We start from the raw sequence: 26673 nt of genomic DNA on the forward strand, positions 1-26673 counted from the left end.
CAGCTGATATTGATTTAGAAACAACAACACTAATGTTTTAACTCAGGAAGAGTTCAGAAATCAATATCTGATGGAATAACCAGGAGGGGTTCAGTGCAGTGGGCTCTTAATTTTTTTTTTCCCCAGAGCTGACAAATAGTAAAGTAAATATTGAAGAAAGTTATAGGTCCATTATTCAGTTTTAATTAAGTTATAATACTCAAATTGTTTAAAACCATAATTGTTTCCCATTATGTTTGAGATCTTATCTAGCCAGTGTGTATAATTCTGACTCTATGCGAATGAAAGAAAATGTGCAATGGCTTGACTCAGCTTGTTTGAGGTAAAATTGTTCTAAACTATATAGAGAAATAGAGAAGCTTGAGTGCATTATTAAAACACTAAATTAATAATAATCTCCGAGTAGAAATGAAAGCAGCAGAACAAAAAAACCAAGAGAGCCCTGCTAACCTGACTGTCACACCAGCCATAAGATTGTCTTCTCTGACTCAATAATGACAGATGTTTTTGCATAATTGATAAACGTTCAGAGAATGAAGTCACATCTCTCTGCTCTAATGACCAGCAGCGACTGATTTGAGTTCATTCACATGCGGCTCTGATGCTGAGTGTGCACCGAAACAGCCTGGGAGCAGCTATTCCTGACCCAACTCCAGCTCTGCTGACTGACGGAGGAACACGCCAGACAGGCATGCGTCTGCCAGGAGTCACAGCGACGGCTCCTCTGTGTGCACGTGCACACAGTGTGTGCGACACATCCTGTGAGGCTAATGCTTCAGAGCAAGGTCTCTCTTGGATCCAAACTTCTTCAGAGTCCTTCACCAGCGGAGCTGTGAGACGGCAGAGCAGACGGCGGACTAAACGGCGAGAGACACTGAAGCTATTTTTGAGACGCAAGAAGAGGCAGCAATGAGTGTCTGTAAGCATCTCCTCCTCTTCCTCTCCCCAACGCCCCCCTCACTTCAGCCATCCTGTAACCATAGAGACCGCTGGTGGCTGAGCAGAGGTTTCTCTCTGGCAGACGTGTTGGTGTCAAATGAGGTGGCTGGATGGAAGCATGCACACAAAAGCACAAAGCTCCATTTAGACACTGCCCCCCCCCCTTATTTTCCTGTGTGAAAGCTCTCTTTTTAAAATTGCACTGTACCTCAGGAACATATGACAGCATGTGAAAGCCAGTCACATTGATGCTTGTCAGAGAAGGAAGCTGTAATGGCTTTATAAACACCAGAAAGGCTGGGAGCAGACAATTAAGATTGTAGGACTTATTAAAACACCGGTGCACAAACTGTGAGCTGTGAAAAGAGCAACGAGGGTGGGGAGGAAGTAAAGAAAAAATGTTAGCATACAAGCAGCACCCTCTACATTTATTGGTGGCCCAGGCAGATATGGGAAAACGCCACAAGCAGAACCCCGCTCTAAATGTTTACATACTGTCTGGTAACAAAGAAAAGCCTCAGCTTGGCGAGGGATGAGGAGCTCCAATAGAACGCAGACAAAAAAAAAATCACAACAAAGCTTCAACATCAGACCCATAGATGAACAAGTCTTCCTCAGGTTATCTGAGCCACTTCTACCCAAAGAAACCTCCACATTTCCTGCTTTACTGGACCTTCCTGAGATTATTAAAGGAAAATGTGTGTTTGAAGCCGTCCTGTTGATTTAGTTAATATGTCTGGCAAGAAATTTCGGTTTTAAATGCTCAAACCATCAATGTTCATCTAATAGATTATGATTAAAGTAATTATTTTATGGCATTAAAACAATAGTAAGACTAATTTGTTCTTGTAATTGAAGAACAGTGTTTTGATTAAACTCTTTTGCAATATGAATTGACGTCCAGTTTTCTGTCAAATCAGGATCTGAATTAGTGTTAAACTTTTGGAAACGTTAAAATAAGATGCTTGGTCACTTCAGTGTTGGTTATTCATGTGTTTTATTATTTAAACTTTTTTTTTTTTTTTTCTGAATCTCCGTACCACCAATTTCATCACCAACTTATTTCTGCCAAATTAAAACATAATTTTGATGTTTGATCAGTTAAACCTTACAAAGTATCAAATCCCTGTTATTTTATGGGTTTATCCTTACTTACTCCCTCAGATGATTTTCCATGTTAGTTTTGCTAAAACTTTTAGTCAGTCTCAGAAGTTTCCTACCATAATAGCACAGGTATGATCTCGAAACAGCAGGTTGCACATCGAAACACAGCGGTGATGCATTCAGTCAACTTTATTTACTTGTCTTGCCTCCTTTGTGCAGCTTGGCTCTGTAGCTCCCACCCTCCCACACCCTGTGTAGCCTTCCAGCAGAGCGTTTCTCGATCAGTGACTCATTACAAGGAAAAAAAAAAAAAAAAAGAGAGAAAAGCTTTCGACATTAACAGTCCCCGTATAACACCGACATCGGCGATAAAACGAGCTCCAGGCTGCTGAAGTGCAGCTCGGCTGTTCTTGAGATGGCACAGAGCAACAGGAGAAACGAGCGGAGGAGAGTGATTAAAAGTTAAACGTATGCTTCGATTTAAAAATCTGCAGGTCTGTGAATGTTAGATTGCATGAAAGCTCAGACAGTTTCCCCCATCGCTCTCTTTCTCTCTCCAGGAGAAATACCTGCAGCATTAGCCATCTGTATAACATTGCGCACACACACTACTTTATAAGGAAGCCAAGTGGTTGGGCATATTGGAGGTGGTGCTTGGTGTGCTTTCAGAACACAGATGGATGAAAACAGGACTTAGGCAAAATGAGCAAAGGAAAAACAATAACTACTCTTTGGCAAATGCAAATAGAGCACTTTTGGCTGAATAACACTGAAAAAAGGATGAAGCATTTGGATGCGTACAGTACAAAGAGTTGAGAGGTTTCAGACTATTCAGCTTCCCTCAAAGGTTCCCCACCATATTTTAAGAACGCATTACTAAACTACCAACCTATTAGATCTGATCTCTGGACCCTTCATCTTTGCCTCTGCTGAGATTTCAAGTGTCGGTGTAAAACTCACACCGACGCCGCAGCGCTGAAACTCTTTTTCATCAATAAATATGCGCCACATCCTCTCCAAGTCATAAAAAACAGATGTTGCTGAAAGCAAACTGACGAGGCACGAACACAAGAGACACAGGAGTAAAGTGCTAAAAAGCCAGCGATTGGCACAAAATGAGACATTTTGATTTCTGTCAAGAGTCATGATGCAGTTTCTACCATGCACAGCCCAAAACTGGCAGAAACAACAGGATCAGCGTCACTTCTTGAAAACTTTGTGCTCCGTCACCTTTTCATCTCCACAGATGTTTACTCTCCCACTTTCAGCTGAGGGAGGCTGAAGTCCTTCATATTTCGGCTGCTTGCCTAAGTAAAAAAAAAAAAAAAAGAAGAAGAAGACGGAGAAAAAACCAAGGCTAATGGATGACGTGAAGATATCTGAGGTCCGAGTACAGAAGGTTAACCAGCAAGGCCAGGAGGCGGGGTCCATCTTTGACACAATGCCCTGGGTATCGGATGAACTGCATTGCCTTATTTAAAGCCTCCTGTAGCTCAGCGTACTGCTTATTGCTGGACATGGCCTCCAACATCCCCAACATCTGCATCCACCAGGGGGACAAAACAGGAAGTCCAAGCTACGTTTAAGAAACTATATATATATATATATATATATAAAAAAATAAAATAAAAAAAAGCATAAAAAAAAGCAGTTATTGTGCATACCTGTTGTGCTTTTGGAGAAACCTGTAAATCTGTGGTGGGTTGGAGCCTCAGCTCGGTCTCTGACAGCACCTGGATGGACAGGAACGCTGCCAGGCTGCGGACCACCACCCTGAATCTAAACAGAGATTAATCACCTTTCTGGAAGCAAAATTTAAGGCTTTTTAAGATTACTACCCACAAGACTGAAGTAAAAACGGCTTAAATTGAGTTACTTAAGCTATTTAAAAATAAATTCATGCCAAAAAAACCCTCACATTTTGAGATTAATCTCAGACATTTTTGAGAAAAAAAGTGGAATTATTTCAGTTTGAAATGTAAAATATCTTCAAGCAAAAGTCACTAGTAACTCAGAAATTTTTGGCAGAAATTAACTTTTTTTTTTCTATCCACAATGGCCCTGAGGTGCCGTCATGTTTTAGAGCTAAAAATCACTTGGTTAACAAGTGACTTTGTGAATTTCCTTTGGTTTTATCTGTATTATGTATATATAGATTTAATCTCCTTAAAAAATAATATACAAATTTAAGGTTTACTTAATTATAATTGAAGATCTAGTATGCAACACTATCTAGTAACCCTTCAAATCAATACAGACTCCATTAATAAAATAGATGGACGCTCACTTATTAGAAACAGGAGACCTCTTCCCAAGGCCTATGGCTCCCAGCAGCCCAGAGTTCAGCCTTTCCTCTCCCAGCTGAAGCAGCCTGGTCTGCAGCCGCACCAGCCCCATGATGACCCCTGACCCCTCAGTGTTTCCTGCCTGCGGCTGCAGCTGCTCCACTGACAGGTTCAGGGCTTTGTGCCACCAAAGGAACAGCTTAGCTTCATCGCCCGGACCGCTGGAGACAGACAAGAACCTCCAGATGAAATGTCTCTAACAGGGTGCCGGATGCAGAGATCTTAAAATCGACTAGGGTCCAACCTGGGGAAGACCTGTGTGGTCCACGTGTTGATGAGAGCCAGGATCCTCCTCTGATTGGCTGCTGTGTATTCGCTGTTGAGGCGTTGCAAGATGAAGGCGTAGAGCGTCAGGAAGCTGCCTCCTGATTGGCTCTCGGAGAGGAAGTCGTCCATTGTGAGCTCAGGCACCTGCAGTGATGCCAGCACGGGGCCCCAGCCGACAGACTCTTCCTCAGCTTCAACAAACACGACAAACAGGAAGTTAGGATGACTTGAGGGGAAACAAGGTTTATTTGATGTGTTTTAACCACCAGCAAAAGGGATTTTAACACCAATATACACATAATTCTGAACTGGAAGGTGGATTATTTTTTTATGATTTCTTTCCAAATTAAAATCTGGAAAAGTTGTATTTTTATTGTCTTTTTGTAGATATTTACCAGCTTTCATAACTGCAATTTCAGGTTTTTGCCCATTCTTATACAAATAAAGTCAAGCTCATTCAGATTTAACGAAGTGTTTCAGTGAACGGGTGATATTCAAGTCTTGGTGCAAACTCTCAGCTGGATTAAAGTCTGAACTTTGACTGGGCCATCACGACACATGACTATGCTTTAAGCCAAACCATCCCAATGTAGCTCTGGGTGCATATTTAAGGCTTTTCTCTGACTGGTATGTGAAGCTCTGTCCCAGTTTCACATGTTGCAGCTCTGAACACGTTTTCTCCCATAATTATTCTGTATTTAGCCTTTCTGTCTGTTCGAAACAAATCCTTCAATTCAATGTGGGGACGATTTGTTCAGGGCCAGGGTGCAGTGTTAGCATTTTGCATGTAGACATTTTGTTCTCATCTGACCAGAGCACCTTCTCCAACATGCTTGCTTTTTTATTTTCTCAATTTCACAATTATGGCTCTGTTTGTGTCACAAACACACACACACACACAAAATAAAAATAAAAAAATCACAAAGAATCTTAACTGAACTTTGTGAGTACAATGTGCAAAAACGTGCAAAAATTAAAGCAGAACTGAATAAATGAGCAAGAGGTAAACCAGCTCTTGCTCACCATGGTTGAAGTATGCTGTGATGCAGGCCTCCATGATGCGCGTCATGTGCCGCACCGACGCCAGGCACCGGGAGCAGGCCGTGAGTAGAGGCAGGATCGGACAGCCCCTCCCTTTCCTGTCCAGCCAGGTAATGACGTGAGCAGCCAGCGCCTCGCCTGTCGAGACCCCGACTCCGTTGAGCAAAGTCAAGGCGTCGCTGAAAAGACCACAGAACGCCATGTGCCTCTGCTCCAAGCCCACGTCTGCAGAGGGAAGAACAAGAGAGAAAAGATGAACCCAAGACGATGAGAATCATAGAGGCGATGGATGACATCACCAAGAGACTGTTGAGGACAGGCGGACAGGACACCTGGTGGGTTGAACGTCACAACGCTTTCCAGAAGCGTCTCCAGCTGAGCCTCCAAGCTGCTGAGGCTGATCCCGCCTCCTTGCTCCAGGGTCACCAGTGACTTCACAGACCAGGAGACGTAGCCTCCGGCCTTCAGGGTTTCCTCCTGACACAACAAACAGGAGGTCAGATTTTCTGTGGTTTCAGCTGAAATTATTCACAGCGACAAGATACAGTATGTTTTTACAGAAACAGATTTATTTATTTAAGTCAATTTCTTTTTTTTCTTTTTTTTTATTAAAAGCTGAAATAAGATGCAAAACATAAAACATTTTCTACATTCACAGTAAGTTAGTTGTTTTATGAAGGCATTTCTTTAAAGATTTTTATCTTTTGCTAACTCCACCTGTTCTTAGCAGCATGCTACAAGACAAAGAATCGGAGCGTTGCATCAGCTGGTCTCCAAAAATAGCTAGGAACAAGGATTTGCTGTTGCAGCTATAAGATGTGTTTCTTTCATGTGTGTAAATCAGGGCTGGCAGAGAACTCTGGATTGTTAGTCTAAATTTAGTGTGGGTGATGCAAGACTCCAGTTGAAACAAAAGATGTGCCAGTGTGGGGCAAGAGCCATGCAATAATAAAATATTAATGACTTTTTATACTCGTAGCGCTAAAGCCTTTTCCTTTTCCTGGTTTGTTGAGTCCTTATACTTCTACTCTCATCGAGAATTGATCATATATCTATAAATACTCTAACGTCCTCAAAATATAACACAAAAATAATATTATTTTGATGTTTAAATCATGTCATCAATGACAGTGATGCTTGCTAGCTTGTTCAAGATGAAAAAAATAAAAAATAAAAACCCGTCACACCTGAATGCATTTCTGTTACAGATTATCTCCGAGTGTCAAGGTAGTGATACTGAACTTTGGTGCAAAACACCCACTGACTTTTGCACTATTATCAAACTTCTATGAACACACTACGTTTGTTTATTGAAGGATTAGGACCAAAATGAATCAGATTAACAGGATTTTCTTGAACTGCACCGTGTAATCAGATTATGACCCAATTTCTTTGAAAAATGTAATTAAATTAAGAAGATTTAATGTATTTGAGCGCAGAAAGGGAATTATTTTTAATGACTGCTTTAATCTTTTCTATACCTTTCCAACCTTGGAAAATGGAAAAAAAAATAAAAATTCTGATTTTGTTTATTCGGAAATAAAGAGCCTCATTTTGTCAGACCTGGTGTGGAGCTTCACTGGGATGTGGATGGAGCCCCGCAGCACCACGAAGCAACTTCAGGAGCAGCTGGGGGCCAGAATCACCACTGAGCAGCAGAGATGGAGGATAGTGGGTGCCTACGTATCCCAGAATGCCCTGGTACGAAGACAGGTCCAGTTGGTACCAAGGCAGAGAAGTGGACTGAACCAGCAGGCCGAGCAGAGGGGAGTCCTGGAGGGAAACGTGAACTCAGTAAATAGTGACGCCACCTTAATGTCTACAACATCTGGACTCACCTGTTTGCTGAGGAGCTGCTCCTCTTTGGCCAGAAACACCAACATGTATAACAGATAGACCAGCATGGTGTGCGAATCCTTCTGCGTAGCCACGGATGACAGAGCCGGATATGATCCTGAGCCGGGAGGCGTTTCTGAGTGGTCGCTTAAAACACTGACCCAGTTCACTTCACACATCAGCTCACCCATGAACAGGAAGCAGCTCTTGGGACTTCCTCTCTCCACCTGAAGGCATAAAGTTCAATGAAAGCCTGCTTTGTCAAAATGCAAGGAGTGGAGTTTTTCACAGAGACACTGAGAAATTTGTTACAATAATGAGGAAAACCTCTGCAAAAAGGAGTGGAAGAAATACAAAGTTGTTTCTTTTAACAAAATCACTTTAAAAAACGGTTTTACTTTAGTAATCTAGAATAATAAGGAGTGAGATCTTAGGATCGAGTCTCCAAATCATCAATTATATATCATTTATATGCAATTTTGAGTTAATAATGACAAAAAAAAAAACTTTTCTGTCCTACCATCACAAACAGAAACATGCAACTTGCTAATCTCTGATGCCACATTACCTGGAAATGTGCGCTTTGGTCTGAAGAGACTAAAACTGGTGCAAAGTTTAGAATAAAGTATTTTGAATAAGTTTAAAGTTAGATTAGGTGTTGAATATTAAGGCATTTATATTAAGTATTTACATGTATTTTTAAGAACCTTCACCTCAATATATTTCTTTGTCTTCTTGGTTTATTTAAAAGGGAAGAGAAAATACTAATTAGATGAGAAGGAAGTGAAAGTAAATATAATAATGATTTGAGAAACCTCAGGTAAGAACATAATCTATTTGAGTTATGGTAAAAAAAAAATGGCACAAGTTAAATGTATATGAAGTAAACACTTTATATAACTATTGACATTGGCAGATAATGTGATTTATTTTCCAGCTGTGTCTGGATTGTAGAAACCAGTGTATTTTACTAGATGGCTGCCTTTCTTTTGTTTCGCAGCAAAGCAGAGTTGGTCCATTTTAGGATCTCCTGCTAATATTAGAAGCTGGCTCCAAGTGCCAGATTAACAAGCAGGGGGTCAGACTGTGTCTCACATTGAATAAATGCTCCATGAGCTGAGTGTCCGGGTGCAGCTGCCTCCAGGGCAGGCTGCGGAGGTGTGTGTGGTACAGGTACAGCAGGTACTCAGGCGTGCGGGGGGAGGTGCAGCTCTCACAGTACTTCATCAAACACAGCCACAGGGCCCCTCTCTGTCCAGGCAGCAGGCGATCTGAAAAAAAAAAAAAAAAAAGACACATAGGGTCAGATTAGGGAGAAGAAAGAGGTTTGGATTTATTCTCCCAGTAGCGAAAGACTTGCCTCTGAATTTGTGATGAAGTGTGTCGGTGAGCTGGACGTACAGACCGACCAGACATCCTGCTGCGACTGCGTCCGTCTCCAGCCAGGGGTAGCACTTCCCATTGCTGGAAGACAAACATGTTTATCTTGGGATTTTCTCATGATGGCCTTTAAATCGACTTTTCAGCTTTAATTTTGTTACACTTTGGTCATTTTTGTGGTATCGTGTGTAGTTCGCTTTGTTTGTCCAGGTTCTATTTCTTTATAGGTTCTTGAATCCGTTTTAGGAGGAATCAGTAAATCTTGCAAATTTCTGTTTGCTGAAAAGAGATTTCCTTCCTCGCATGTTTTATTGCGTTCTCAGAAACTTTAGGAATAAACACTTTTTTTTCTTTGAGACCTGAAAAGACGGGCCTCGAGTAAAAAGGGGGAAAATAGGTATTTTAACATGTGATGATATGTAAAAGCTTAGAACCAGGAGATCTACGTACCTCATACCCCCACTGAATGTTTCATATATAAAATATTTCTAAAACAACAGATTCCTGACTAGATAAAACAGCAAAGAAACAAGAATAGGGTTGCAAAATGTTAATGTTTTGCCATTTCTAGAGTCTGTTCTGGTTCACACAAAGCTCACCCCTTCATGCAGACAGATGCTTTAATGCACTTACCCTCCATCAGTGGCGTCCAGAGGAAAGATCCACGGCGTAAACAAGTTCACCAGCTTACTGTGCAAATCCTGCAGAGCTGTGGGACGAATGACACATTTTCTTTCATAATGACAGCAAACAAAAGCATCTGCACGGAACTAAAAGGTCAATCACTCCCAGCTTTCTCCTCTCCGACACGCAGTAGTTTGTGTTTTTACCTTTCATTACTTTGCTGCTGCCTACTGGCTCTCTGGTGCAGCTGCTGACCTGTGTGTTGAAAAGGCAACCAATCAGATGTTCCCAGAAGGTAACGACATCACTGATGTAGGGAACCCAGGCGGAGTACAGGCCAAAGCTGCGGAGGTCGGCCTTACTGAGGCGACTCCGCAGGAAGTAGTCACTCAGCCAGTTCACGGTCTCCTCCACCTGATGGCAATCAGAGAAGCAATTCAAAAACTGTGGATTACTCCGAAAGCATTCAGTCATCTACAGAATAGTTTTCAACAATAAAAAAAGTTTAAGTTAGAATAAAAAAACCACCAACAGGGATTACCTGCTGAGGAGAGAGACTTATGGGGGATCGGTAAGGGGAAGCTGTGGCGCCCACTGCGGAGCTGAACGACGGTTCAGGTTTGTTCTTAGAGCTGCGGGTTGGAGGCAAGCAGCCCAGAACTCGCAGGGTCACTTTCCAGCACTCTGGACTCAGCAGCTGGTCTGCAGAACCTGATCGGATCATAAAACGAGTTAAAGAAAGAAACGACACGTCAAACATCAATACGCAGGACAAAAAAAAGGCTGCAGACATTCTATTCGTCTTCGTGACTTTCTCCAAATCCTTGAAGATTAAGAGTCTGACTCCTTAGGATGATTCAGCCTCCATCTTGTTTATTTACCAGTCTAATCTTCTGCTGGTAAAAAATATGAGTAGGAGGAACAACTTCAGGGGGATAAATGCGGCTTTCTGCCTGGGCTGCAGGAAGAGTAATGGCTTGGTAATAATGTCAAACATCACAAACAAGAAATGGATACAGCTAGTCTGACATAAACTGACATTTTCATGTGTTTTCAGGCTCGCTTTTATTCAAATGTACACAGAGAGACATGCACTTTAAAAGGTCTTTAAAAAAAAAAGACTGTATTCTTTTCCTTCCACTTATTACAAATTAGTCAAAACGGTGTGCTTGTTTGTAACAAACAAACTCCAATGAAATACATTAAAGTTTGAGGCTTTACATGTAAAAACAAAAAGAAGTATTGATGCTTTTGCAAAGCCCTGGGAAAACGAACAGATGACCTATTGGAAACATTAACTATGTCTTTATGTGAACAACTGCACCATGCTTTATACGTGTAGATTTAATTTACAGGGGGACAAATATGGAAAAATAACTACATATAACTAAACTAAACCAGGCATTTATCAGCGTTTAGTCTAAGCTTACTGGTCATCAGCAGACGCAGGCAGTCGCTGTAATGGTCGGGAAAATGGTGGCGTAAAAGCAAGGTCCAGTGTTTGGCGAAGAGGTGAAAAGGCATGAGGAGTTCTGACTCGGGGTCTCGGCCGCAGACGCACAGAGCTCTGTGGACCAGCTCCAGCAAACGGGTTCGCTCCGAAAACACGGGATGAGCCTCGTTCAGCCACTGGGAGAGATCGAACTGCCGGAGAAAACAGACAGGCTGCGGGGTTACATGCATGTCTGTAGCGGATTCATCGTGTTTTATTTTTTGAGTGAGAGCAAACCTTAGTGAGCAGCATGAAAATGATGTCGGCGGTGTCGAGGTGAAGGGACGTCACCACGTCTTGGTAGAGGAAGACAAACTGATCCGGAGCTGCGTTTGGCGTGAAGAAAGGGGAGAGGAGGGGACAGAGGAGCCGCTGCTCCAGGATGGTCTTCAGGACACGACCGCACTCTTTTGGATTGCCCTGGATGAAAACCTGCACAGCAGAATCACAACTATCGATTTAAACTCACGAGAAAGTCTAACTACTGAAAGAACTCTCAGTTCAGTCACTGTAATCTCCAAACAACAAGCTAACAATCGACACCTTAACAAATAACCCACTTAGGTTTAACAAACTCTCAGTGTAAGGATGAGCTGTACTTGAACAGACTTGCTGGTTTCAGTGTGTGTGTGTGTGTGTGTGAGTGTGTGTGTGTGTGTGTCCAGTTCCCACCTGTCCGAGTATCTCCACACACGAGGAGAGATACTGGCGTGTCGGTGGGTGTCGCAGGGTGTCCTCACACACAAAGGAGACCACGTGGTAAAAGGCGGACACACCGACTTGCTGCACAGCCGGAGATTTCTGAGCTTTATAAATATTCACCAGAGCTCTGAGTGAAGAAGTCAGAACAGGTGTGTTAAACCAATGAAGCTCTTCCTTTACATTTAACTGTCCTTAAAGTATTGCTGATATTGTGTGAAGTAGGGGGGCGTGTTGCTACTGACGTGATAAAGTTCTCGGTGTGAACTGCAGCTTGGGCCAGGCTCTGAGGCGGCGGAGCCATGGCGTCAGTCTGCAGCTTCTTGACGTCTCTACGCAGAGATGTCATCTGGTTGTGGACCGCCTCCTGTCTCTGGACACGCTCACACTACACAGATACACAAACATCAGACAAAGTTTACAAAAACGATCCTCTGACGTGTGATTTTTCTCACGCAGCGACGGGTCGTACCGTGACTGTGATGTTTGCGGCTCCCTGACACGGCTGGCCTCCCTTCCCTTTGCACTCCAGAGCCATGCTAACTTGCTCTGGTCGGTTCTTGAAGAGCAAAGGGAGGTTCTCCAAAAGCTCCTGCTCCATGGCCACCTGCTGTGCTTCACGTGCAACCGCAATCCTAAAAAAACGAATTGAAATATTTTAAAAACAAAAAGAAATCTTTGGATTTATTTTTATTTTTTTAAACAAATTGCAAGTAAGTGAAACAATATGCTTGACTGTTTTTGACACGTACCTGGCCTGATCCTGTAGAACGCCGAGGTCCTGCTGTAAAAGTCTGGCCGCAGCTTTCGAGTCAGTGAGGCAGGAGGGGGAAACCTCGGCCACGGGAGCCTGGAGCTGCTGGAGATCCGGAGCCGGGAGGGGAACCGGATGCTTCTCCAGGTTGGACATGATGCGCTCCCGGGCTGAATCCACAGATACACAGAAATACTCTAAGAATGTTTTAGTCCACGGTTATTCATGTGTTCATAGATTACATTTGACAAATGGATGGAAAAAGACAAACGGATGAATGTAAAGCTTGTTGGATGAACTGATTCAAGGATTATTTGGATTAATTTACGAACGGATCATACGTGGACGCAGCACAACGTGGATATTTCCAGCGCAGATATCTTAGTAAACTTAAAATAAGACAAAACTAACTTACAAGTAACTTTTCAGCAAATAATCTGAGCTTGTTTTAAGTCAATAATTCATTAATATACATGAGAAAGTACTAGTTCCACTGGCAGATTATTTCACTTTTAGCCAATACTAAAATAATTATTGACTTAAAACAACCTCCATTTTCTAGATGAACAGTTATTCTTATTTCAAGTTAACCAAGATATTTACACTAGAAAATAGACCAGGAATACTTGGTAAGATTTTGTGTTTTGCAGTATGTTTTAAAATTCTAAGACATAAATATTTGTCCACCATCCTGTTGTCACTACATGCCTACTGATGCAAGTCGTTTATAATTTTGGTACCGTTGCTCAGGCCGGTGCAGTCAGCGAAGCCCGGGTTCTGGGTCTGGAGGAAGGTCGGCTCACTCTGCACCTTCTCCCACAGAGACAAAACCTCCTGCTCGTCGTACTGCAGACGCTCCTGGTCCACGTACTCCAGCCAAAGCTCCTAAAAGAAAAAACATCCAGTTCAGCTGAAAAATAATGAGCCATTACAGGTCGATAAGAAAGCCACCGACCTGCTGCCGCTGCATGACCTGAGCCAGTCTGTGAGGCTCGTACTCTGGTGGCAGACAGGGAAGGTAAACCTCCTGCCTCTGCAGCGTCTCGTCATCCAGCCACAGAGCGAAGACGCCAAACAGCCTGCAGGAAAACCATCAGCGGACTCGCCAGAGAACGGCAGCTTTAAAACGACAGCAGCTGAAACTCGCTGTCAGGAACTTACCGGACCAGTTCTGAGTGGAGCTGGGGAGAGGTGAGGTAGAGCGGCTGGGGGTTCAAGGGGCTTTCGTCTTCCTGGCTCTCTGATGAGGGGCTGTGTGGCGGGGGCACCCTGAGCGCCTGGCTGGCTGTGTGGTGGAAATCTGACACCTCTTGTATCCTCTGCCTCAGATCTTTTAGCAAAGCAGCCTGAGAAGAAGTCTGGAAGAACCTCCTACCGATGCATCCCCCGGCCGCCAGCCTGGTGGGAAACAGAAACGTTTGTTTGTTTTTCTCATTTTTTTTTTTTTCTTATCGCACATCTTTTTTTAAATTAGAAAATTCATCTCACCCGTACTCTGGTCCGGGCTGCCTGAGATAGAGCTGCAGGAACTTCTGCCAGATGAGGGGAAGGAGGGGGTGGTCCGGTGGCGTGGCCAAGGCCTGGGAGGCCCAGCGGTACAACTGAAGCCGCTGCAGAGACGGGGCTACGGGCAACTTCAGCTTCTGCTGCGCCTTCTGGCTCAGACACAGAAACCCTCTGGTCACGTACCACAGCTTTATAAAAGCTAAATTACTAGCACAGTATTTATCTCCAATAAGTTAACATTTTGTTTCTGAGGAGACAAACTTTCTTCTAATCGCTTAAATAGTCTTGAGCAAGAGATTTCCAAACTTTCTAAAAAGTTTTCAAAGTTTAGTCTACTTTTCAAGTATCTATAGCCCAGTTCTACAGTGAGAATCACCTCAAAAGGCAACAGATACGTTGTTATAAAACTTCTGCAATGTCCTGTATCTTTGCATGTTCTTTGTTTGTATCCGCAGGAACAAAGCTGGTCAAATATTTACTTTTGTTCATTATGGCCATGGATGCCATTAATATTGATTGTGTTGTGGTTTGAATTGTTCTTTTTTCCAGAATGAAGGGACTATACATCACAGTCAACTTCTGGTACTTTTATAAAAATGAATTGGGCGCACAAATGAATTGAGCCTATAACTAAACATACTTATGGGCTCAAATGCATACATGTGGTCCAACTAATACAACTAATACTTGGCTGAATCTCAATTAGCAAGCTGCTGAGCAACCAAAAATCTTTCTGTTCATCATTAGCATTATCCAGGCTGAATATTTGACCAGGCTCACCTTTAAAAAATGGCATAGTTCATTTAAAATATTTGGGTTTTCCTGGTATGGACCAACATTTTAAACATGTACAAAACATTTTTTATACAGCTAATGTGTGGATCAACACAGAAAGTTTATTTTTAAACCAGAACATTTCAGTGTGCATCTACCTTTAAGGCCTGATCCGGGGAGATGCTGGGCTCAGACAGCAGCTCATTCTCAACGCAGCGTCTCAGCTGAGATTCTTCCTCAAACATGGCCTCCGTGTTCAGGACGAGCCAAGCAAACCAAACCTGTGGCGAACAGCAGCGCGGTCAGAACCGGGACAAACACCACCTACAGCACATGTGTGGACTGTAGCTTTGGGAATCCGTACCTCTCCGCTCAGGGACTGGCCCTCGATGAAGGATGGCGTGGCGTTTCCAGCAATCCAGCCAACCAGAGAGGAGAGCAGACCCCGATCTCCATGGTAACCTAGAGCATTCTACGTAAACAGATAATATTCAAAGATTGATGGTGCAGCTGTTTAGGATCCCTCGCCATCACCACGCCGAAGGCAGTTTACAGAGCTGCATTCATCTCCAACTATTGGCCTCACAAGAATCCCTCAATGATGTAAACACTGCAGATACCTTGTGCTGCTGGTACAGGAGCTTCTGCACACATTCCTCCTGGTGGTGAATGAAGGCAGCACAGCAGATCTGATCCAGGAGGAACAGAACCGTTTTGTCACGATACCACAGATTCTGCTGGGTCAGGATTCCCACCCAAAACTCCAAAACGGCAGCGGCACCGACACGACCGGGCCTGGAGCTCTCCGTCACATGACTCTGACAGAAAAAAAATACAAAAGTTTTCAGATTTTAGAGATGAAAGATCTTCTGTTTTTCTTCTGAAATATCCAACATCCTTCATTACAGGTTTTCAAAAAAGCCAGTGGGGAAAATAAGACCATGAAATCAAAATTTTTTTTAAATCTCAGCAGCGTTCTTTCATTTAGTGCTGGCTACTATCTATCCACAAACAATGCCAATAATTCGCTCTATTTATACTCAGTTCTCAGTTTAAAAAAAAAAATAGTTCAAATGTATCAATAAAACCTGAAATGTATGTACATTTCTGCTCAGAACTAAAAATTTCACTTTAAATAGTTTGAATTTACCTTTAAGATCTCACTTTTTCCATTTCCTGACAACTTCAGATCTGTTGTGTTCTCATTATAAAAGCCACAATGATGTACCTGAATGACGCTGTTCAGCAGACGGACGTTGTCCCCGTAGTTGGTTCCTGTGAGCAGCGGCGCCACCCGGTGTGTGACCTGCTGCGTCACACCTTGAGGACACACACTGTCGTACTGCAAGAAAAGCTGGATGCAGCTGACAAAGCTGGCAGAAGACGACAGTTCCAGGAAAATATGTTAGTTTGGGGGAAGATGCAGCTGTAGCCTCCACATGGTGCGTCACAGGTCTTCCTGACTTACTGAGAATTCTTCAGGAGGTAAAAGCTCAGAGGGTAGGTGGGGGGCAGGATGTTGTCCAACAGATGCACAGCAGCTCTCAGGTAGCGGGACTGAATCAGACTTTTTAGCAACTCAACTCCGTCCGTGCAGAAGTTTTCCAAACTGGAACAATAAAAAACACAAATGACATCTAGTTCAACTCCTAAAAGTAAATCTCACACCTTCTATGAGTGGGAACAAACCTGTGCCCCACCGTCGTCATAGCGAGGGACAAGTAGCAACCAATAGGGAGGCCAGATTTTACAGCCCTGAGAACAGAGTGCATGCTGGGAGCATGGGTAAGCTCTGGAGGGGGGTTGGAAGCCAAGGCTGGTACCGTCCAGCCCCCTTTAGGGCTCTGGGCGTTACCATGGAGCTTCAGCCTCAACAGCAGCTGCCACGCCCACTGACTAAAGGACGCTTCTGGAGACACGCCCAGACGAAGGACGCTGGCTAGATAAGACACCTACAGGTGGGGAAAAAAAAGGGAGACGTTTTTGAAAATGAGAAATGAATTCAGTGCTAAAGCTGTTTGCAAAAAAACAAAACAAAAAAAAACATCAGCATGTCACCTGTTTGATTCCCTCGGATATGAGGCCACTGTATGGTTTGTCTGTGAGATATTTCTGATAGGCTTCAGCCACCAGCAGAGCCACCTCACTGTGGAGGACAGAAGCCAGCGCCAAAGAGCCGTCCTGTAAAATAAAAAATAATAAAAAAAAAAAACCCATTTATAATTTATAGACATTTATAAACTTCCAACAAGTTCAGAAACAATTCAGTGCACATGTGACCACCTGAGTGTAACCCCAGTTCAGACCCTCCAGGATGACACAAGCCAGTCTGTTCTCCACTGCAGACAGCGGGTTCTGGAGCAGCCAGGCTCCAATCACAGATATCTCCTCTCTCTGTGGCTTCCACAGACTCAGGGGAAGCTCTTTGCACAAGTACAGAGCCATCTGAAACGCACAAAGCAGAACCTAGTGTACGTAACATCCGAGAATGTATTGCGTTTTGATTCATTTAAAACAATTCTGTCGCAGCTGTTTAATGGACTAACCATTCCTACAGACTGGATGGTCTCTCTCAGTCTCTCCAGGAGCACAGAGATGATGTAGGGATGGGCTGTTGCTATGGCAGCCAGCAGCTCCCTCCCCACCTTAGAGTAAGTTTCTCTGGTCGACAAACTAACGTAAGACACCTGAGGAATACCAAAAAAAGGTCAAAGGGGATTCTTATTGTTTGGTGTTAAATGAGAAGAGCTAATCATTAACCAGTTATGCAGCACAAATAGTCACAGGAATACGATCAATTGTACTCTGTGCAAGTAGAAGAACAGATAAGATGAACACAGATAGCAAATTTCATTTTAAGCTGTAATTATCACAGATATTCCTGGAAAAAAGAGAAAATGTTAATATGTGACAAGTTCAAAAATATCTGCTTTTTGCCCTTCCATTCAGTTTTTACTGTCTGTTAAGGGTCTTCATAAGATTTACATGTTTTATAATGTTGTAATTCCAAACTTTAATGTATTTTATTTACATTTTATGATAAACCAACACAAAGTAGTGCATATTTGTGACGTGGTATCCAGATTGTGACAAGAATATGCATTCAGTCCCAACTCTGAGAACATCCAGCAACATCAAATCACTCGGTGAGTAAATAGAGTCCTCTTGTGTGTAATCTGACCTCAGATGATGAATAGTGATAAATATCCACAATTTGAGGGTCATCCTTAAAGAAAGCTGAGACTGAGCTGTTCTCAAAAGAGCAGGCAGGAGGTTTGGTCTCAAGATGCACAAAGTATTTCTGCACTGAAGCAGAAATACAAAGTGCATTTGCACTACTTTGTGTTGATCTATCGACTTAAAATTCTCATAAAATACACTGACATGTGGTAGTAATTTGACAAATGTGGATAAGTTTAAAGGGTAAAAATACTTCTGAAAAGCACTGTACGTATTTACATCCGTACATGAAAAATCAACTTCTTTCCCTTCTGAATGAATTTTTGGTTGCTTAATTAACTTATGCTTTTCATTTAATGATGAATTTCCTTCCCATACCTGGTAAATCAGCAGAGTTATGGTTGTGATGAACGTGGGGTCAAAGTGCTGAGTGGGCATCGCCATGTGTGCCAGTGCAGTAAGGAGGGAAATGCCGTCAGAGCTGTTCACTTCACACAGCCACTCTTCAAATCTCTCCTGGTGCTTCAGGTCTGCAGCACACACAAAAACATTACCTTGATAACTCAGATTGACACAGATGACTTCCATTTTTTTTAAAAGTCCTACAGCAGAAGAAATGCAAAATGCATCAAAATGAGGCTGTGCTAAAGAATTAATACGTACAAAGTGTGTGTTATTTAAAGGTGTTGGGGTGTGGAGAGGTCACATATCGAACTGTGTGCATAAAAATACCTCTGAGAGCCTGAATGCAGGATTCTGTGTCTCCAACAGTGCTGAGAGTTTCCAGTCCTGCTGTCTCTGCACACTGCATGACATAAAGGACCTTCCAAAGCATAGAGCTGGACAACGTCCCGTAAGGCATCTCAGACATAAACAACCAAATGCCCAACCTGAGGAGAGAGAAGGAAGACGGGAAATAAAAGCTAAATAATTGTTTCCAGGAGGGGACGGAAACCTGCGGACGGCTTCTCTCACCTTTTGTTTCTGAGAACATGCAAAACAGCTCTGAGGAAGAGGTGATCGTATTCCAGCTGCAGTTTTTCCAGAGTTAAGGAGTGAACGTGAGAGCCGGACCCACCGGCATCAGTCACACTCACATACTGGGCCCAGTGGTCACTGACGTAGCACACTGTCATTCTGAGGATGTAGAAACTTTTCACAGTTATTGTCTTTTCTGACACCGTCAAGCAGACGGGCAGCATTTGCTAGTCCGGCACTGACCGGATGATGCGTCCTATTCGTTTGACCAGCTGCCTGTAGCGAGCTCTGTTGTAGGTCTGGAGGCCGCGGGCGAGAATTTCAACGAGCGAGGAAGCGAAGGCAAAGACGCGCATCATCTTCTGACTGGAGCAGGCCTGAGGCTCGTAGACACCTGGAGGCAGAGCGAGGAGTCGCTTAATCAGTGCTCACAGTTCAGGTGAGGACATTAAATAGGATCGTTGTCAGAGCTGAAACCAGACGTTTACACGCACTGAATAAAGAGACAAATACACCTTTTTTCTCGCTCTCTGAAGTTAAATCAGACCAAGATGAAATGATCAGAATTAATTAGATTTGTTAAATGCCAGAAAACATTGTGAGAACATTTTTTTAGATATTTATTTGTAACTTGTTTAGATACATTTGGTCAGTAACAAGGGTAATTGTCTTTTAAACTGTATGACAATCATCTGGGCTTTCCTTCATTGTTTAAAGGGACAGTAATCATTCTGTATGTAAGCTTCTGGCTTTAAAGACATTAATAGATAAATGTCTGACATGTTCTTTATCTCAATATTGTGCCTTTTAGCAAATAGAAATAATTCAGGTAATTCCAACTGAACTAAAACAAGGAAAATTTAGTCTGATTTGCTTCACAAAATAATAATAATAATAATAATAATAATAAAATGTTCATGTATCTTTTTATCCAGCACAGGTAAACTTTGGGTTTTAACTGTATATACCCACACCTCTCTCATATTTGGATAAATGCCTTAAAAAAAGTTTAACTTTGGCCAACAGCATTTTGTAGCCAAAGACAAGCCACTTTACTGCTCCTCCTCTTGTCAGAACAGTTTAAGCCAAATGGGTTATTTTCTTGGCAAAGACGCAACATCTTTCGCACACGTTTGAGGTCGAGGCTTTGCTAAAGCAGAAGCTTAAGGTTAGGTTAATTCATCCAAATAAAATCAGTCAGAGGAGTGTTTGGATCATTTTCCTGTTGGAAAACGCAACTCTGTCAAGATCCAACCGTCTAGGTATTGTGTTAAGGTTAGGTCACGCTAACTTCTGGAATACAGCTGGTGGAAATATTTACAGCACATGCAGCTAAATTTCATATTTTAAACCACTGACGCAGAATGTTGCATAAACATTTCATCCTGGACAGGGTTCAAATTAACATGACATTTGTACCTATGATACATGGACGTGAAAATGTGATTATTTATTATTTGTGTTGTAACTGTAAAAACCCGAGTGTTGAGCGTCCTACCCTGTTTCCCCAGCATGTGTGAGTAGAGCTGCCGGAAGGGGAACTGGCTCAGCAGGGAGATCAGATCTTCCTCACAGAGCAGGAGCCAGCTGCTCTCTGGATCTTCATCCTAAACAGACAACATTTCTCATTTATTTTTGAAATGTCTGGAAGAGCTTCATCCAACACTTGTCCTGTTTATTTTCTCATAGAAACAAGAAAGGTACAAGGTCCTTACTGTTCTTTAACATGCTAATAGGTGTGTAAATATACAAAAAAAAAGCCCACAGAACTAAACATCTTGCTATGACATTTGCTCCATGGCAAGTGTTTAGTGCTGCAGCTACCATGGTTTAAATTAAAATGGCAGATACTTAACGAGTCTTTAAATGTGACTCAGTCAGAATAAATATTAAAACATTTGATTAAAAAAAATAAATCACAGACTACATTTCTAAATCCCTCTGATGCAACTATTCTTCAAGCATAAGCAACCTGTAGATTTAACAGCATCATAACATGTTAAAAATACTCAAATTAAATCAGCGTAAAGAATATCGCTCCCATATAATGAAAATGCTTTCGCATATTAAGACAGCTACTCTTTTTTTTAAAGATATTTTTCAGGTACAAGGCAGATATTTTTCTTTATTAAAAGTTTTTATTGTTTTTACATTTTAAGAGAAGATTAAATGTTACCTCTTCTCCTCCTTCATCAACGAGGGTCCAGTTGCCAGACTCGGGTCCTGAAGCTGCTGAGCTCTGACTCTCACAGGGCTTCATGTGACCCAGAAACTCTGCACGGTGCCTGCAAAACAAATAAAACAAACCAACAGGGAACCAAATGGTAAGTGAGTAAAATCAGAAGACACACTCATCACTGTCCACACCCATAGCCCTGCATGTTAAAAGGCCTTAAAATCAGTTCACATTTTATTGAAGTAAAATAACTTCATACAAAAAAAATACATATTATTAAGCAGGGGTAAAAATTCCACTTTAACAAAAAACTGATTTTACCAAAATCATTGCCACACTTATTGGCATCGCTAATTATTCCTTAAAATAAATTTATCTGAAGATTTTTGTATATTCAGAACTTCTTAGGTTGATCAAAAGTTTCTAGGAACTCCATGACTTTCCATTTCCTTGTGGTATAAATAAGATATGACATAGAGATCTTTCTGTTTCAGCCAGTAATCTGTTTTTCATCCATATTTCCAGTCTTCATTACATGACTGAGTTTTTCTCACTTCCTCTATAATTATTCAATTCATTCATCTTTTTTACCATCTCCTTCTTTGTATGTTTATTTCAATTTCTAACCTCTGTAAATCACTTTGTATTCCACCAATCTGCTGAAATGTGATCAGCAAATAAGTTTGACTAATTGAAGGTTCACTCTATCACCTGTTCAACATGGTGGAGGAGCTGTGATGCTGTGGGCTAGTATTGTTTGCAAAAGGGCCTGGAAACCGTGTTAGAGGACAAGGGGTCATGAATTCTGACAATTTAAATAAAAATCTGGTAAATCGGTAACTGTAAGCTGAAAATGGGCTGTCAATAAGTGTTTTGGGAGGACAGCAATGCAAAACAAGTTTAGAAACCAAAACAAAAAGGGTTCATTAGACAAAAAGAAATGATCCTACTTCTGTGAACACCTGCATTTTCATCTGAATCCTATAGAAAACCTGTTTAGTGAATCTGGAGAGAAGAGAATATCTGAGAGAACCTAAGACTTTAGAGAAATTGCAAAGGTCCCTTTATGTTTGACCTAACCTCAAGAAATCTTACAGGAGAATTGCGAGAAGATGGTTGTGCAAAATATACTTTTCAGGGCGTCAATAACTGTGACCACAAGGATTTTGTTAAAAAACAATTATTTCTGAGCCTGACAAACATTTATTTATGAAGAAGGTTGAATTTGTCTGGAGTTTTAATGCTAGATTTTCTTACTAAATGTGGATGGTGCAGTACATGTAGGTATATTTACCTGGCAGGTGACATTAAGATGGCTAATGCTTGCATAAAATGTTGCACTCCAGAGTTCCCCGAAACCTGAATCTGGTGCAAATAAAAATAATGCATGAACAGAATTCATGAAAACACTGGTAGGTTAGCAACATGAAAAGCGTGTTTTTGATTTACTTGAAGGAATGGAGCCGCCCACTTTCCCACTCCAGCAGGACAGCAGAGAAGATGACACAGCAGGTAAAGGTGCTCCCCCGATCCTCCAATACGCAGCAGGACAACAACCTGGCAGACAGGTGATCAGAGATAACCATGAAGAATATCAAAACCAAATGAATTCACCTCGAGAAGGTGGTGCGAAAATATGATTACCAGCCTTTCCAGCCACTGATGGATGTCTGTCTGGAACTGTGTGTCATCAAGGACTCTCCGGGTGAAGCTAAACAGGACACTGATGGCCTCTTTCAGAGGCTGGAGAGAACAAGGCTGGGTTTGGCTTCCAGAGCATTCTAAAATAAAATAAAAACAGGAAAACTACTTTGTCTCCTGTTCACATTAGCGGGATGTCTGAAGTTATGTCTGGAACCATCGTGTTGGAGTTACTCTGAGGCGAGAAAGCTTTCAACAGTCTCACCTTTTAGTAGGCGATACAAATAGGATTCAATCTGCAGGCGAGACAGCAGAGCGGTGTAGGCGTGCAGCACCACCTTCTGGTGGAGGAGCTCACTGCAGGCCTCAAAGAGAAGCCGCAGCTCCGCCAGAACGGTCTGACTAAACTCTGCCTGCTGGAAACGATGGTATCCACAAACCTTAGCCTGGTCGGCACACACACCCTGCAGGAATGGATGCATAAAATACATTAAAACAGAGACAGACTGTATGCTTCCTTCACCGGCCCAAAGGCCCCAACACTAATGAAACACCTGAAGTGTGAGCTGTTCGTCTTTGAAGCTCCAGAGACGATTCTGTGTGCTCTTGCAGTCAGACGACTGAGTGTGCAGCTGCGTGTGCGACTGGTTCAGCTGTCGGCGGCAGCGCCAGTAGTTCTGCAGCAGTTCTGTCAGTTCGTGGTTCTCCTGATGGGCCAGAGCACAGAACTGGGCAGCACAAACCTCAACACCTTCCAGCCAAGTCCGCAGCCCTTCGCCTGGCTCCCACACACTCAGCTGCTCCAGTGAAAAGGCCTGTCGAAGAAATTACACAAGGTAGAGACATGGACAAAAAAAAAAACAAAGTAAGAACGAGAAAGAAAAAAAAACTGGACTATAAGCTATTCCTCTGACTTAAGATATTGGGAACATTTAGGTGATAAGCAATTTATTGTAGCTATCTGTGAGATTACCTGCATCTCTGGGGCTGTTTTGGGTAATTCTGGGTACAGTTTGCTCCTGGGAAGCTCAGCTACAGCCTTCAGAGGCTGCAAACTCAAGGGAGAGGATTCCTGCTCCGGCAGTGCCAACACTGCAGGTTCCCTCGCGCAGTTTTTCACAGCTTTCTCGTAGACCTGCGTCACAGAATCCTCCTCCAGTGCTGGAAGGGACGGGTACAGAGCAGGAGCACATGAGACGCCAAACTGAGTCGCTGCAAAAGGTTGATTCCACAACTGCGCGTCTTTTTCAGACTTGTTGGTTTGTGGTGCAGTTTTGAGCTCAGGAACCCGAGCGTCCACCCCCTCATCCTCTCTTTGCTTTTGGTTTGACTCTTTCTGTTGCTCTGTCGCTTGTGGCGTCTCTGCTGACAGATTCAGACCTGACAGCAGAGCCTCAGTCGACTCTGATGTATTTTGAGTCTGTGCTGAGGAAGGCTCTTGTTTCTCGGATGGCTCTGCTGCTGTGCTGGCGGTCTGGACGGGATCCTTCTGATCCTCTTTGGTCTCGGCTGGACAGGGAGGCAAACTGAGAGGGATCTCAGTGAAGCCATCGCAGACAGCGGATGGAGCTGGGCAGTTTTTGTCCTCATCTGCTTGCTTCTGCTTCTTGCCCAACTGAGAACATTAAAAAAATGTTTTTTCCTTGTTAAAAACTCTTCTTGTCTAATAGTTGTGTGCATATTTGTCACATAATGCAAACTACAGACAAGTTCAAACTTGATCACTGAGTATAATGTGCAGTGTGTTTGGTAACACTTTAATTGACAGGTGTACATAAGACTGACATAACACCTGTCATGAAGATGAAGGAGTCTTCATGAATGGTTACGACTGTTGCCATGAAGTGTCATTTGATAAATAATGACACTTTCAATGCAAGGATGCATTAAATTTTGTATTAAAAATCAATTAAAATTGTCAACTTTGCATCAAAAGTGTCATTATTTACCAAGTGACAATTAATGACACTCTGCTGCTGCCTCTTCATGAAAGTGTCATATCAGTCTTGACCCTGCCAAATAAAGTGTTACCAATTTTATTTATTAATTTATTATTTATTATTCTGTGCATTTAAATTAAATTAATTGAAAGAATCAGGAACTATATGTTTAAGGTGGGAACACAGTCATTCACTGTCTGCAGTTAAGTCAGCTTAATATAATTACTGACTGTGAGGAAGCTGAACAAGATAAAACCTCTGCTCTAAAATCCATACATTTAAGCTCGATTTACATTTAACACACAGAAAGAGCAGCATGTTTCCTGGAAATATTTGTATGGCCAGAGGTGATAAAGATTGAACTACTTGACACTAAATATATGTTGGGAGGAGTCATGGTGAGGCTTTCTTTAAATTCAACTCTAATCAACAGGTAGATTTCAGAACTTGGGACACATTTGCATACCAACAAGACAATGATCTCAAAAACACATCAAAACTGGAGTTGGAGTAGATAAACAGGTTTCCATTATGTTTATGGAAAGCCCTGACCTCAACTATACAAGAAAATTGTAAAATGTGCTTAAAAGTCCAACCACTTCAAATGATTTTTTAAAAAATGAAAAAAATAACAAAGACGTTATTAATTGCTAGAAATATCTTGCAATCTATGTTAAACTTGTTGAGGAATATTTAACCAAAACATAAATGTGTATGTTCCCTTAAAAATAAAACTTAAGTGTTTTCTAAAACGACTTTTTTTTGTTTTTGTTTTGCAAAAATAACCATTCTTTTCCTGAATGTGGATAAACAATAATACAGTACTTATCTAACACTGACAGCTTAATCTAAGCACTATGACTAATGATAATTGATTTTTAAAGATGTTTGTTAAATGTATTCAGTTTATTCTGAGATTACAGTTTGGCTTTTAAGGTAGTAAAAATAGCATTTTACTGTGTTCATCAGATGATAGATGCAAACACGTGTCATTCGTAGTTAGTTTAAGGAACTGGCCCGCTAACGATCACAGAAAAAGGCTTTAGAGATGACAGTGCTGGGTTTAGGGTAATCACCTGAGATTTTCCGCTGGTTTTCGGTTTGCTCTTCTTAGGTCTCACAGCCTCCATTTTTAGCGGCCTGATCCCATCAGCTCAGACCACAGACACACACAGTCCTCTGGTTAGCGTCCCGGTGGAGACAACGATCACCGGAGAACAACAGGTCATCATCTGTTTTCAGGAAAACAGCAAGCTGGGACGGCGAGCCAAGTCCCGTCTGTGCTGCCAACATAAAAACTGTCCTTTAAAAAAAATATATATAAAGCGACGTATATAGTCCCTGTTGGAAAGATTCTTTCGTCAGACAGCCACCTGAATGCCCTATAGGATAAACATTGTATCCACACAGTTGTTAGGAAAGCGAAACCTGTGTTTGTTGATGAAAATCCTCTGAGCTAAGCTAGGCTACTCCCCATATCCTCGTTCGTAAAGATGGATTTATCCTCATTTATGTTTCTCCCGCGCCACTGTGTGTCATCCCGCTAGTTTTTCACATTATTAAAATACCATTTGTGCTAGTCAAATAAAGTGTCATGCGACGGCAACCCCAGTCTCCTGGTCAGCTGTCATTTGTTTTGTTTTGTCTGTTCCAGGAACTACAAGATCGCAATCTGTAAACACGTGACTACTCCACCTCTCTACGGCAACCGAGAGCTGCCTAACGTTACCAAACGCAAATGCTGTCTAAGGTGTAAACTGTAGACATTATATACGTACATGACGACTATCCATCCATCCATCCATCCATCCATCCATCCATCCATCCATCCATCCATTTTCTATACACCCTTGTCTCTTAGTGGGGTCGGGAGGGTTCGTACATGACGACTATAATGTACAATTATACACGCATAATATCTATGAGGTATCATACCTCTCGCTCAATGACCGCTAAATGTAGGTACGTGCCTGAAATTACTTATTTTGACCCACTAA

The 26673-nt window shown here is 42.2% G+C and overlaps 1 protein-coding gene across 1 annotated transcript; it reads right to left on the reverse strand.

Moving 5' to 3' along the window:
* Positions 1 to 1884: 1884 nt before the first annotated feature.
* Positions 1885 to 26358, reverse strand: epg5 (ectopic P-granules autophagy protein 5 homolog (C. elegans)). Its single transcript, XM_007559252.2, has 45 exons — positions 25753 to 26358; positions 23710 to 24351; positions 23291 to 23551; positions 23002 to 23200; positions 22740 to 22876; positions 22545 to 22652; positions 22390 to 22460; positions 21096 to 21204; positions 20418 to 20526; positions 19163 to 19313; positions 18917 to 19078; positions 18674 to 18831; positions 18320 to 18471; positions 17308 to 17448; positions 17045 to 17206; positions 16820 to 16942; positions 16451 to 16713; positions 16230 to 16370; positions 15990 to 16134; positions 15382 to 15579; positions 15126 to 15233; positions 14920 to 15042; positions 13970 to 14136; positions 13643 to 13879; positions 13437 to 13560; positions 13222 to 13366; positions 12480 to 12651; positions 12200 to 12362; positions 11973 to 12115; positions 11701 to 11857; positions 11266 to 11460; positions 10967 to 11180; positions 10078 to 10247; positions 9743 to 9950; positions 9546 to 9621; positions 8893 to 8996; positions 8628 to 8803; positions 7535 to 7759; positions 7260 to 7469; positions 6029 to 6173; positions 5679 to 5921; positions 4633 to 4846; positions 4331 to 4549; positions 3708 to 3822; positions 1885 to 3583 (listed from the first exon to the last, which is right to left on the reverse strand). The coding sequence occupies exons 1-45, from the start codon at positions 25804 to 25806 to the stop codon at positions 3401 to 3403; spliced, it is 7722 nt and encodes a 2573-aa protein (XP_007559314.1). The 5' UTR covers positions 25807 to 26358; the 3' UTR covers positions 1885 to 3400.
* Positions 26359 to 26673: the final 315 nt, after the last annotated feature.

The sequence above is a fragment of the Poecilia formosa genome, unplaced genomic scaffold, assembly GCF_000485575.1.
Source record: "Poecilia formosa unplaced genomic scaffold, Poecilia_formosa-5.1.2 Scaffold103, whole genome shotgun sequence".
Taxonomy (NCBI): Eukaryota; Metazoa; Chordata; class Actinopteri; order Cyprinodontiformes; family Poeciliidae; genus Poecilia; species Poecilia formosa.

Coding starts and splice junctions, on each gene's coding strand:
- epg5 (XM_007559252.2), bottom strand. CDS start 25,806: ATGGAGGCTGTGAGACCTAAGAAGAGCAAACCGAAAACCAGCGGAAAA. Junction 11,461..11,700: donor GTGTGGAGATACTCGGACAG/GTGGGAACTGGA, acceptor TCTGCTGTGCAG/GTTTTCATCCAGGGCAATCC. Junction 7,760..8,627: donor TCATGGAGCATTTATTCAAT/GTGAGACACAGT, acceptor TTATGCCTTCAG/GTGGAGAGAGGAAGTCCCAA.